Source organism: Leptosomus discolor, chromosome 1, assembly GCF_034619465.1.
Source record: "Leptosomus discolor isolate bLepDis1 chromosome 1, bLepDis1.hap2, whole genome shotgun sequence".
NCBI classification, from domain to species: domain Eukaryota; kingdom Metazoa; phylum Chordata; class Aves; order Leptosomiformes; family Leptosomidae; genus Leptosomus; species Leptosomus discolor.
The window spans coordinates 126,394,764-126,409,073 of record NC_141391.1 but is presented as its reverse complement, the minus strand read 5'-3'; the positions used below and the strand labels follow the sequence as shown (position 1 = coordinate 126,409,073).

General features: G+C 45.6%; 1 protein-coding gene across 1 annotated transcript; it reads left to right on the top strand.

Annotated features, from left to right (window-relative positions):
* Window positions 1-6,598: 6,598 nt before the first annotated feature.
* LOC104347782 (cell surface glycoprotein CD200 receptor 1-B-like) lies at window positions 6,599-11,106 on the top strand. Its single transcript, XM_086464085.1, has 5 exons — window positions 6,599-6,734; window positions 7,954-8,262; window positions 8,882-9,133; window positions 9,945-10,044; window positions 10,875-11,106. Exons 1-5 carry the CDS (start codon window positions 6,599-6,601, stop codon window positions 10,960-10,962), a joined length of 885 nt encoding a protein of 294 aa, XP_086320211.1. The 3' UTR covers window positions 10,963-11,106.
* Window positions 11,107-14,310: the final 3,204 nt, after the last annotated feature.

The window sequence follows — 14,310 nt, the reverse complement described above, 5'->3', positions numbered from 1 at the left end:
TGAACCCATCCTCCAGAGTGCGCAGTTTAGGGACAGCTGGGCAGTGTCTCCCCTCGTGACCACAGCTCAAGGTAACATCCCCCTCCGTGGTCACGGTCTGTTGCACAAATACAATTCCTCCCCTGTCCCCATCTTACCTAAAACAATGAAGCAGGCCTTCAAGTAATCAAGACCCTACTTGAGCACAATGAAGCAGATCTTCAAGTGATAAAGACCCTACTTAAGCCCTGCCAAGGGCAGGGGGTTACACTCTTGCTTACCAAAGACAAGGCTAGCTAGCTAATATTGAAGAGACTAAAGCATATCACATATTTAAAAAAGAATATTTTCAGATATTTTCTACTTTCCCATATCACTATAACCTACTTTCCTTGTATTGAGCCCACTTACGAAACTATAGGGAGGGAACTTAGTGGTCAAACACAGGAACAGGCTAAGGCAGTGGTGGAGTCACCATCCCTGGAGGTGTTCAAAGATGTAGCTCTTCGGGACATGGTTTAGTGGGCATGGTGGTGTTGGTTTGAGGTTGGACCTGGTGATCTTCGAGGTCTTTTCCAACCTAATGATGCTGTAACTTCTGTCCCCTAAGAAAAGGCCAGCCATCAACCTATGTGTTTCTCAGAGGTGCTTTCAAATCTTTTCTGATAAGACAAGCTTTTGCTGAAATGCATAAGCTTCTTAGATTTATGATCAATGAAAGCAGTTACTGGTGAGAGTTAGGCTAACAGTGTGAACTTAGAGGAAAAACCTATATTCTACCTCAGTCCTGTAAATCAAGTCCTCTTAAAATCTGCTTAGTTTCACAGTAAGACAGAGCTCAAATACATATAGCTCAAGACAGACTCCAATCCCTGGCTGCTGGGTGCATACTTAGAAGAGTCTTCACAAATAAATCTACGAATGACCTTTATTTGGTTCCAAACCAGTTTGAAACCTGCAGAGCAGGCCTCTTTCCTGTCACCCCCAGTGGTGCAAATAACCATAGGTAAATGAAGAGAAAAAAAAGCAGAAGAATAAACCTTTCAAGAATTACTTCAGGTAAGTCATTACTTCAGGTACCTTTTTTTTTTTTTTTCATGGTAATACAGCAATTTAATTCTAGTAACAGAAAGACTACACTGGCCAGAGATGATGCTTGTAACCGCTCCAGTGGGCAGCTTTCCATATTTCTGTGCCAAACCATGACATGTGGAACAGAGCAAGTGCTCTTAGGTATTTCAGCCTCAGCGTCCCACGCAGCTCACTGCTGCTGGCAGCAGACTTGCCTGCTTGAAATTACCCTACAGTAGTTACCCTTACCAGGCACAGGTTCTCCAGCACATTACTCCCAGAACAGCTGGCCGGAGGCAGGAGGGAAGGCAGCAGAGAAACCGACTGGCCCATTGTAAGAGTCACCCAACAGTACATCTGCAGGCGTGATGATGTGAACAGAGGTGCCCAGCTCGCAAGCTAGTGCCCTAGACACTAAGTCTCCCTTTTTAATGTGACAGTATCTACACAGGCAACAGGAACAAATTAAAATGGCAAAGGACTTTCTGAATACTTCTAATTTTAGCAAAGGGCTGGATAAACAAGAGCATCCAGTAGACCCACATCTAATACCTGAAGATCAGAACTGTGTGTTTCAGTGCAAGGTGGGTTTTTTCTCCTGGACCGAACTGCAGTCTAGGTTCTCTGGGGGCAGACTGTATGGAGACTGGAAATGGCAGGTTACTGTGGACAGAGCTAGTAAAATATCAACATTTAAGCCTGCTTTGTGTCTCCCCTGAAAGACTCTACTTTCTATTCTGTATATTATTGGCAAACATCAGGCATTCAGACTAAAATTTTCTGTGGTTCGTATCTGTGGCAGCAGATGTCTCTTTCAGTTGCAGGTTACGTAGCTCAGATGTTAGGGAATGACTACAAAAATAATTTAGTCCACATTAAAAACTCTGACAATCATTCCTCTGGAGTATGAAAGAGGGATGTATAACCATTGACACTGACCTAAATCCCAAAGAATGGTTAAGAGCGTGGAGCTGGAAGGGAGTAGTGACAGTAGTTTTCTTGTCTGGTTTTATCTTGTCTATCATAGCATCGTGCGACAGGTCAAAACCATCATTCATTTCAGATACCTCTCAGAGAAGAGTAGCTGTGAGACCAGCTGGAGATGGAGTTCTGGGAGAGCCGTGAGGGGTCCTTGTGTGTTTGGGGCAGTCAGTTCAGGTCTTGTGAGCCAAAGCCAACTGGGCTTTTGAGCTTCATTTCCAAGAATAGGAACTGAGACCAAATATTGTCCCAAGGAAGCACACCAGAAAGGACAGAGCACACACACCAACCTTTCTGCTTTTTTGTGACATTAAGAGCACTGCTCACTGTGTCCAAATCTGTGCTTTCTCCTAAAATGCAGCCTATGCTCCTTCCACTTGGAAGGTGGTTTAGGAGCTGGAGTTAGTAGGACAGACAGTTTTAAAGGCTGAATTACTTGTATAAAGAACAAAGCAGCTCTGCGTTTTCCTCTATGCAAACTGTTCTGTTTAGGGGAAAATAGAAGTATCTCTTTCCTGCAGAAGGAATTCAAAGCCAGAAACCTCTTAAAGGCTGGACATTCCAAGACAAAAAACAAAACAAAACAAAACAAAACAGTAAAAAACCCCCACCAAATAATAATACTGATTAGTGGGAAAGTTTTTGAAAAGTTCTTGAGTAAAGTGGTGGAAGAGAGAGGCATCATCATTCATGTGGCAGTGAACACTTCTAGTCCTAGCTGAAGAGTAGTTTCCCTTGGCTTCACAGAACTGAAATTCTTTTTCATATTGATCTCAAATTTAATGAATCTCTTCCATCTGTACCTGGTCCAATCTCTGCTGCAGAGTTTGGTTTTGTACTTCAGTCTTTGAGGAGAGGCAAAGAGCATAAGACAGAACTATGCCATCTGTTTTGTCAGAGTTGGCCTTGGGCATTAGCACAACAGTGCTGTAAATATGCAGAAGAGGAGGAAATTCTGTCTTAAGGGCACTAAATCGGTTAGAAACCCCTTCAATCTGGGCTGAAAAAATAGAAGGAGTGCCAATAACACTGACTGTTGAAGACACTGACAACTGGAAAAGTTGACACATGACAATGTGATCAGTGCAGGTGGGAGGGAGAACCGTATGATCAAGAACAGATTTGAGATAAAATTTTGTTTTCTTAATGTCGGTTGCTATGGATATGACCAGGACTGTGGTGGCAGCAGGTAAATCTTGAATTGCTAAAGAAGGAAGACAATGTCATGTGTTTCCTCCCCAGTCTTGCTGTGCTGCATGTTCATACAGTGATTTTATTGCAGAGACATTCAGAATATCGGATAAAGCTATGTGGGGACACGTCTGTGCTCCACGGCCCTAACCAGCTTTATCAGCAGAGCTCCCGCCTTCATACGATTTGTATCTGTGCTAAAACAGTGCAGTGGCATGAAAAAAAAAAAGGCTCAAACAATATAATTGCTGCTACAACTTTCCAAGCAAATTACCAGCCTATGCAAGAACCTAGTGTTGCATGGCTGAGATCCCACAACATATCTTAGGGGGTTTTTATAATAATTGTCTAGAAATGTAATTTTATTACCTCATCGGTTTGAGATTGCCCTTGTTAGCATACTGAAGTTTTTGTGGTTATAGCATCCAAAGGCCGTCATGCAACACAACTCGGGGTACTGATGGCTCACGTAGCCCGCAGTTCCGTGTTTCACATTATAAGAGCTGGTGGGGATGGTCTCGTTCTGTTCCTTGCAGATCTACAACACGTTTGCTCAGATTACAGTATTCTGGAATGATCTGGCCCAAAAGCATTTCTGATGCAGGCAAAGTGTTTGTTTGATAATTTATAAATCCAGTAATAGTTTCAGCAGATGCATTCCTCTTCACTCCCAAAAGGAAATGCCCTAGTTCAGGAATTACAAACACAAAAAGTTAACTCAAACTTACCACATCAATACTAGAAAGCAACAAAGAACATCCCTGAAAGCAAAATGTTTTGTTTTGAACGTAATACAGTCAATCATTTGGAAAAAAAAAAACAAAACAAGAACTCTTCAAGGTGAGCGTTGCTTGCTCTGACCAGGAGATGGAGAGGAAAGCGCAGCTGGAGCCTGGGCCCTGACAAAAGCCCTCACAGAGGGACCGCACAGCAGCAGCATGAAGCCAACGTTTGCAAAACTGTGCACTCCCCGGCGGCTGAGCTACAAATAACCACTGAGCAGCTACTTAGCAGCATGCTCTGAAACACCCAGGTGGGTAGCTAAAACCAGCATTTGGTACAGCAGTAGGAGGTGGGGAAGAGGGGGAGGCTAAGTCCCTCTGCTAGAGGTATGATGTACATATTAGAGCCCTTTAGCAGGGCTCTTGCTGAATGGCTATAAAAAGTAAGGTAGCAAGCGAGAAACACCACCAAGGAAAAAGGATATTGTAAAGTTGTTCATGGTACACTACGACTTCAAGTAAAACAGAGTCTCAAAAGTCTTCTGAGCTGAGGAGGAAACAATCTAACACTGAAGGACACTTAAAACTAGCTCCAGGGCTGTGCTGGACGTGAGTGGAGAGCAATCAGGTCCAACAGCTCAGTTGCTTGGATCAGCTGCCTGGGGCACAACAGTGGTGCTCTTGCCACAATATTACCGTGCTGTCTGGCTCCAGCTCTAACATCAGACTCAGAGTCTGGGATTACAAAAATAAAAACTACCCATCCACTCTCCCCATGGCAAATTGCCCATATACAACCTTCCTGCTCTTCATGGTCACACAGTAAGTTGCTGTGCTGTGGCCCGACTGTAATCCAAAGACTCAAAACCCAAAAGGCTAACTAAAGAAATAAGAACATGATTTTCAGACATCATCTTCACTATCAGAGAGCAGCAGAATCTTCAGCAAAAAAACATCAAACCCAAACCCAAAAACATTAGGCCTCACCCCCAAGATAACTGGACTAGGCTGCATCACATGCTGTAGTGAGTTCTCCCTTTCCATTTATCAGGAATTTTCCTGTCTTTGTTTCTAAAATGACTCTAGATTCTTCCAGGTGCCTGGGTATGTTGCTCCAAATTAAACCCCAAGTGATTAGGACCCTGAAAGCTTCTGATTTTCATTACTTGGACCATTGTTTCTTGCTGCCTCTGCCATTCAGTGCTGAGCTACGTCACCCACAGATTCTATGGCTGAAACTATGGTGTGTCTTGCACTGCAGGGATCTAAATGTGATCTTTGCGTCTTGGACCTGCCTCTAAACATGAGAAATGGTTGTTGCACTTAACCGCCAAACCGCACAGCACTGAAGCAGAAGCTGCTCTGACCAAGGTACAGGTAGCTGTCTGAAGTTGTTTGACAAAGTGACTTTTGGAAGGTATAACCGCAGCAACAACGGCCAGCACAGGTGAAGATTTCATTATATTGCTGCTGTTGGCTTTTCTGAATATAAGAACAGTGAACACAGTTTGCCTAACTTTTTTTTTGAACTTACCCAGCTTTTCCTTTGAGTCAGAAATGTGTGCTATGCTTTTTAGTTAAATGGCACCCGCTGTTTGGGGCAGGGAGAGACATGGTTGCCTGCCTGCCAGTGATTCCTTCCATTCATGGACATCGTGCATCTGTTTGACCACTGAACTGAAGTCCTTCCAGGCACATTTTCAGCACAGCCATGGAAATACATAAATCTGCTGTGACAATAGTTGTGGGGAGAGAGCTCTGTTCTTAGAACAGGCAAATAGTCACCAACTCATTTCGGCTTGGTGGCTTCAAAGCTTGGGGAGGCTAACATTTTTTCTGACAAAATTAAATTCAATGCATTAATTTCCAGGGAGGTTCATCTTATACCTAGGGAAGCTGTCTTTGCTGGTGTAAGACAGCAGTCTTAATCACATGGGAAGATGGACAGTAGTAGCTTGGGGAAGCGTCTTTAAGGACCTTGTAAAAGTTAAGGGACTGTTCTGGCACTAAACAAAATCCCGCAGCTCAGCACAGGAATGACCTTCAGTATTCACTTGTGTATATGTGGGAGGAAACATAGTACCAGAACAGTTAGAGAAACAAACAAAACAGTGGTGCAAAAAAAAAAGCAACCTTGGCCTAACTGTCCGTAGATGTACTTTTATCAGAGAAACAGAGATGTAATATAAATGTACAATGTACCTACCTACCTTCCCTCCCTCCAGGGGAGAGGTGATTGCCAGTGCCTTTTAGAGAACAGGTCTTAGGCTGTTAGGCATGTGGGGAAGGATAGAGTGGGGAGGAAGAGGGATTTATTTTAGCAGATTTTTTTTGAATTAGCTTTAAGCAGTAAGCTAAGAAATATCCTTCCCCTGGTTCCCAACGATAAAATTCTCACTGTGAGATCAGAGCCAGACATGAAAATCACACTGCTTAGACTTTGTGCAAGTTCTGCTATAGAGTTTGTCTTCCCGCAGTAACATGATACAGAAGGCCAATGGTCAGGGAGAAAATACCAATACCATTTCCTCTGTTCACCAATTCTCAGCACAGAAGCTTTGCACTAGGACGAACACCCACTTTTAGCTGCAGAGGGCCTCTCGAGCACAGGAAGAGCAGTGACTCTGGCTGCTGAGGATCACTGGCAGGGGCTGATGGGGAGCTCACAGCAAGCTGGATGGTGCAAGAAACCCCCATCACCCACAAATGCAAGAGCTACTTCGGAAGATGTCAGGAAGACCATGTACACCATTGTTTTGCTCACCATCACTGCAGTCACAGGAGCCACAGGTACTTCTGACGGTTCTTTGGTACCAACTTTCTGTTACAGGGAAAGGAGGAAAAGACGATGTATCAGGATGTTGTTTACTCAATCCTTCTTTGGGAAAGAAAAAAGCCTAGGGGAAGGGATCTTTACAAATTGCTGAAGGGACTTTTTGATGGAAAACCAGTAACCTGCAAATCAAAACCTTTCTAGCTGCTACTAGACCTTTTCAGATGTCAATCAATGACTTGTTGAACTTGGTCTTTTCAATGATTTGATGAAAACTGGTAATGATTTTCTTGAAGTACAGTATTTTTTGTGACAATTAACAAATTTATTAAAAACATGTTTGATGGGAGGTTTTCTGATCAGTCTGACCACCCTATCAAGCTTTGCTCTTAGGTATCAGTGACTGGCCCTGACTAATGAAGTAGAGTGGGATTTTATGACACTAGATTCAAATGAAAGTTTTAATAAGACTTTCCAAACTCAGTTAAATACTTAGAAAAGTTAACTCCAAAAATGTGGGATCTGAAAATACAGCTATAATCCTTCTCCTCCCTACTCTACATGAATTATGCAAATTCTTGTTAGTTTTTCTTGTTTGTTTTTATTAGGACAGGTAAGGCAGCTCACAAGGCAGTGATCTTGAGTTTATCAGGGATCTCTGCATCAAACAGCAAACACAAAGGTGTTTTCTTTCCAGATAAATGTCATACTCCTCTACTATTTCATCCGTCACCACTATAATCAGTGAAATTGGCTCATATAAGCTTTGGAGTGGCAGGGCAGAAAATGCCACCAGTACACTTCACCTGATTAGGAGGGCTTCTTATACCCAGCACAAAAGTGGGGTGAATGTCTTCAAACATACATTTTTTCTGCTGTACTGGGCAGTCATGCTGAGGGAAAAGCAACATGAGAGATCTTCCCATACAGATGGGCTCTGCGGCTCATTCAGACTCTGCTTCCCAGTCATGTTATTTATCCAGTCTCCAAGGAGAGGACCTTACAGAGGGAGGAAGTGAAAACAAGGACCAATGCATGTGAATACAGCCATGAATTTGGAGACCTATAGCCACCTATGAAGAGAGATGCAGCTCTTGGGCTGGCACAGACAGGGCCTTACCCTGGGGTATAACAGTGCAGACATTTCTCTGTGAAGCACAGGCCAGAACTCCAAGGCTATCAGTGACATCCCTGGGCACCTTCTCACACATCCTTCTCCTTCTTTCTCTCCTTCAGGGAACCACAGAGAGTCAGCAACAGCAGGTAGCAGCTCTGTGCTCACCTGCCCTCACAAATCAAATATAACTCTGTTAACATGGAATATAAGCCCCAATGTTGGGGGGCCCTGCACCTTGGGATACAGGGCTGATCAGAACAAGACAGCCAGAACAAACTGCAGCGACAGCATGAACTGGAAATTCAGACCAAATCGGGATCCTGCCCTTGAGATACGGCAAGTGGGAATAGCCCATGAGGGAAGTTACACCTGCGAAGTAGGAGCAACAGAAGGGAATTTCCACAAGACGTACCACCTGACCGTGCTGGGTGAGGGACTCCTTCCTCATTTTGCAGCTCTCCAAAGGACCGTGTCTGGGCCTGGACATAAAAGCTCCTCTCCCCATGCACCGGGGGATATACTAGTCCAATATGCTAACAGAAGATTCCGCATGTGCTTCCTGTTATCCTGTAGGATCAACGATTAATACACTAATATAAGACAAGTAAAGCCTGTGGGAGTAGCACTTCCAAGTGCTGAGATATTCTATCAAACACAGGCTATTCTGATCTAGACGATAAGAACAGACCGACTTCCTCTTATGCTGGTGTTCAAATACATTTTAAACCACAGGTACGATGGCTGCTTAGGACAAAAGTCTAATTCAGCCCAGTATTTGGGATAATTCCTACTTCAATGTCAAGGGAAACCTCGACTAATGGTACGTGTCTGTGGCAACTCAGCTGAATGGGGAGAGTTGTCCAAAAGGAAAAAAACAAGGCACGATCTTTGTCTCTTGTGACTCTGGCCCATGTCTCTGTAATGGGACAGCACCTCCAAGCTTATTCTCCTCTCTTCACTGGGTTCATGTTGGGTAGAGGACAAGAACACCCTATCCCAGCTGCGGCAAACTAACTCCATGCATATCCCCTTCCTGATGCTTTGCAGTCCCTCCCCGGCTGACCCTGTACTGTGATGACCACGGGAACCCCGTGTGCGAGGCAGCAGGAGGGAAGCCGGCTGCTCGGATCTTGTGGGTCCCAGAGGGCAACTCCACCCCCAAGGAAGAAGGCCATGATGATGGGACAGTGACCGTTCTCAGCAAGTTCACAGCATACAGCTCCAATGTGACTAATACGACCTGCATTGTGTCGCACCCAGCGGGGAACCAGAGCAAGTCCATACCCTGTCATCCCTCAAGTAAGTTTCCCTTTGCGCGCTTGGCATTCGCCATCCCCGTTGAGCCCTCTGTTCATGCACCAGGACAAACATCAGTGGCACTGGTAGGATTGCAGCAGGAAGTGTGCAGCTGAGCTGGAGTTTCCAGTGAGAACTTTGTCGAGGGGTGGGAAGGATAAAAAGAAGTGCTGTCAGAACTGTAAAGTCCTTTGTGAAATTCTAGGGAAGGAGGTGAATGTAGTGGTCTTCCCTTCCACCAATGAGGCTGAATGGAAAGGCAGGATTATTCAGAAGTTCATGCCACACAAAGATGTCAATGGTATGATCACCCAGATCTGTGTATTGTAATCCAGCGGTACCATTACCTCTTGCTAATTGTTGGGTTACGGATAGGTTGTGACAGGAAGACTGAAAGCCACCTTAGAGCTTCCAAAGACTGGCTGACAGGTGAAGGCCTTAGCGGTGAAGTTGAAGATGTTGCTGGGAAGTTGTGTGCAGCCATACATATTTCAGAAGTACTCAGCTGGAAGAGAATCAGAGCTGAAATTTGCTGGGGTGCCCACGCAAGGCCTGCAGCTGGACTATGGGAAGTGGTGAGGAGGAGGATCTAATTAGTGCCCCTACAGCAAAAGACAAGGCTCCTCCATCACGGGTAGGGGGCGACATTGTTTATTCCCAGTTCTGTGCCTGGCACTGTATCCCAGCTACCTTAGGTCATCCTCCAAGGTACAGCACAACTAGAGCATTGTCTAGAAGATGCCATCCTGACATAGGCACAGGGTAAACACAGGGTCTGTGAGATGTACCTAAAAAAGCAACTATTTCTCTTTAGAGAATACACATTTTCTTCACTGTGTCATCAGCCTTAGTAGTCTTCTGGGCCTCCTCTTCCTGTTTGCTGTTCTTCATCTCTGCATCTTCTGTGATCGCAGGTATGTATGGGACATGGTACACGCAAGCCCCTTTGGCCAGTCCTGGGGAAGCTCAGAAGGGCTTCTGGTACAAATCCACGTCATGCGCCGTCACCTTAGTCTGTCACAAACACACCAGCTGAGCCCATGTTCATGGGGCTTTGTCTGAGGTCTGTAACAGCACAGCTGGGGCAGAGGGAGAGGGAGTCCATCCATGAGCATCAGGGACCTTCTTCCTGCTGCCATACTTCCTTCCAAAGCAAAAATACAAAGGGAATGGTTGGTTTTGTCTACCCGATGGAGGGATCTGGACAAAGCTTGCCAGGTTGTGAAGATTACAGAGGCAGCAAAATACCTTTCTGAGGTTGGAGCCAGACTTTTGATCTTTTCTGTCCTACTCAAAGGAAGCCAGGGAAGGCAGGGCCAATGTAGAAATGCAGTAAGTATTGCAGGAGGGCAGAACAGATCTGCTGTTGTAACTGCTGAGGAGTTCTGGAAGCAGTCTGGCAGCTTGGCCGATGAGTCTACCTGAGCTAGCCTGTCTGTCACAAGGGGCAACTGCTGCCCAGAATTACAGTACAAACACCACAGAGGCAGAACCAACTACTGTGTTCAAGTCACTTGAGCTCCGTGCTTTGCCGGAGCTCTTGGCAGCTCTCTGTTTGGTGCTGGCGGGAGCATGGCCAGCTCTGGTCATGCTCGTGTGAGATGACAGATGAAAAGCCTTATGTTCGTTTGTTTCTCTACCAAATAAAGGGGAGGAATTATTTTCTTGCGTTTTTAGAGCCCAAAATCGCATTCCCAAAGCAGCCTCGTCCTCACACTTACAGTGTTGGTGTCTTGTTTCCTAGGACAATGAGAAACCAGTACAAGCCAAGGCACCTTCCAGCTGCAGAGCTGTCTGGGCCTGCTTCTAACTCAGCACCTGAGCACAGATGAACGAAACTCCCAGTACGCCTCAGGACCTCACGCAGGGCAGATCCTGCCTGACCCTTGTCAGCTCTGTCTTCCATCATCTCTCTAGTGCAACTATAGATGCTGTTATCACTCATGCAGGCGTCAATCATTTTTCATAAAACCAAATCTAACATATATGCAATAGGAAATAAATTCACATTGTATAAAATGAGGTCACTCCATTTCAAATATGTTGTATCCTCATACTTAAGTCTCGTGTCTTACAGGATAAAATAAATCAGAAGACATTTTCTTGCATACTAATGAGCAGCAGCCTTCCCAGGGTGATCACACAGGACTAAAGCTAAATTTGAGCAACTCTCATTTTCACTATAAGAATTCTGAAGTGTTTCACCAACAGCTACAGAAAAGGGGGAGAGAGAGAGAGAGAGAGACAATATTGGAGCTTGAGCAGCTGTTGCTACATGAAGCGTAGAAATTAGTACAATCCTGAGCTCTAAGCCTCACACCCATTTACCTCTTTGCATAATCCAGACAGCTGCAGCCCACAGCACCCAGTTCTCTAGTACTGATTTCTTTAAACACATCTTACTGGTCCTATCACAAGGGAGCCCTTGAGTTTAACCTTTCATTCAAAGACACACTGCCAGTACTAAGCCTCTGAACATAGCTGTGCCTCTGCACCATTTCTTAGCTTCTATTCTGAATAGACATGAATATTCAGATCAGAGCTGAATATTACCATGCACCTGAAATTTCCACGGAACCACAGGTATTTCAGACCCACCTCACTCTTCCATGCTCAGCAGAAATCCATGTCTCATCGTTGTTACTATACAGAGGACTCTGTTTCAAACTGTAATACATCTGGAGACCTTTCCCACTGGCTACGGTCGTGCACTTTGCTAAATCTCCACAATGAGATGTTAACGATATTCCTGTGAGATGACAGCTTACCTCAGGGCAGAAGTGGGAAGGTACTGCAGGAGCACGTTTGCTAGGCATGCTACCCTGTGTTTGTGCATTTCACATGCTTGGGTTGCAGAGCTGTTAGGCCTTTCTACATTCTTTACAACTCTTCCAATCCCAGACTAAACCTTTTTTTTCCTTATTCTTTGTTTTGGTTTGGTTTGGTTTTTTGGAGTATCACTCCCATGGATCTCTAGCTCTCAGGCAGCAAGCTGGGCTAAGAATTGGGGCATTACTATGTTACAGAGAAGGTAAAAGGCAGAAGCAAAGTACTAAACTCCTCTGTGAGAGCTGGGGGCTCTTTGAGGGGGGCAAGCCTACACAAGTGTCCACAAACCTCAGCCCTTCTGAGGGCATCAGTGAATCTCAACCATATTTGTTAGCTTTGTTGTAGCACCTTGTGCACACAGACCAGGTTTAAGGCTGACAAGATAGGGCGATTGCCAAGACCCCCAGGCCAGAAGAATACCTGTTGAAGGCTGAGTTTGATGGCATTACAAGTGCAGGGAAGAGGAGAGGGTAGAGAGCAGGGAACACCACGGCTTCCACAAAGCCGGAACACGACCCTGATCTTTGTTGTTCCTTCACTGCTTCTACCCATGACTGACCACATCTCAGGCTTTGTGAGCCTCATTTCACGTCTGAACCAGCTACTGAAGGAGCCAGGGCCAAAATCTCACCCGAACTTCAGCAATATAAAAAAAATGTCAAGGTTTTAATCTCACTATGCTAATGTATAGAGTAGTTTTACACAGCAAAGGCAATGCATGTCACCATGCTCCCTCCCTTGTGCAGCTTTTCTACTGCTACTTTGCTGCCCCTCACCCTTTCCTGGGGCAGCCGCTAAACTGGTGTAATTCGCTGCCTGGGGCGGTTTCTGCAGCATGGCACCTGCAGGATGCAGGCCACGATTCTGCTGGCACAGTGCCGTGAAGCTGCTCCTTTCACGTCTGCAGAGCCAGCCCCGTTCTGTCCATCTGTTGTCACGTATGGCTGTTTGGCCACAACAGAGTCTGGACTCTGCAGAGCTGACACACAACGCGAATGAACTCAGAGACAAGAGCTAGAAGAATAAACAATTCAGAGGCTAACAAAATGACTGCTAATGCTTTGTGGTAACCTAGCTGCTTTATCAAAAGGCCAGCAAGCAGAAAACCACACTGACTTTAGATGATATTTGTAGCTGTCCTGCTACCTGAGTTTCCAGAGTGCACATCAACTGGCTGTGAACGAGTTATACGCAGCTAAATCGCATCTCTGCGGCAGCTAAGCCAGCGCTGAGCACCTACACATACCAACCTACACGCAAACACACAGCTCCTCCACCAGTGGTCTCATTTTACGTTAAGACCATCTGCAAAGCTGCAGCTCTGCTCGGCTCTTACTGAGTACGTTACAGACAAAGAGGGTACACAGAGAAGACTCGTCTTCCTTTCCTCTCTCCACCAACTGCAGGGCAAGTCAAAATTTCAACGATACCTACAAAGACATGCCCCAGGTCAGCAACAGCCATCGCTGTCAGTTGTATTCAGGACGTGTTCTTGTTGAGCTCTACTTACTACATTTCTCTTCCTTTCCTCCAGATTGGTCAGGTGTCCAGCCAGAAAGAAAAATATCTCACATCCTTTGTTGCAGTTTCCATTCAAATGGCTCAGAGTCTCTCTATCCTCCATCAGAGATTAAAAAAAAAAAAAAAGAGAGATCAAACTCGCATACCAGAGGGCACGGGGTTCTGTAACCAGCCTTGCCCCTGGTCCTTGGTCCATTTCCTCTCAAAGCCAGCACAAATCCTCTGGCATGAGGGAGGATAAAGCAACCCAAGCTTTGTACAGTCAGAGTTGCAGTCTGGTCTCCTGGGCAGCTACTGGAGGAACTAAGAACATTTCTGCCTTTCCCTCACTGGACACCCATCTTCTTAGTGCTGTGTTCACCACATGGTAATGACAGACTTGAGTGGAACATGCTAAGTGAATTTATAGCTGTCATAACTGCTTAGGTCTTAATTGGCAGGCACCAGTGCTTGCCATGGGGCTTGTTTGCCTCACTGGAAATTAGTCTAGTGCTCGTTAGTGGCTGGTTGTTGCTGTCGCTCCTTGCGGGACTGCTTACCATCTTACTCTGCTGCGCCTGGGGACATGTTGGCAACAGCAATGGCCACACGCCTGGGCTGGCAGATGGGCAGGGCCTCGCTGCCGCTTCTGTGCTGCTGTACTGGGCAGGCTGGACCTCCAGTGTGAACTCGAGTCAAAGGGACTGTGACCTGTGGATGAGTCCACGTGGGAGCAGGACACCCTGAAGCATCTGTGGCCATGGATGAGGCCACACCAGAGCAGGTACGTCTCGAACCGTCTGTGGCCATGGTTATGTCTGTGGCAGAGCAGGTATAACTCTGAAGGGACC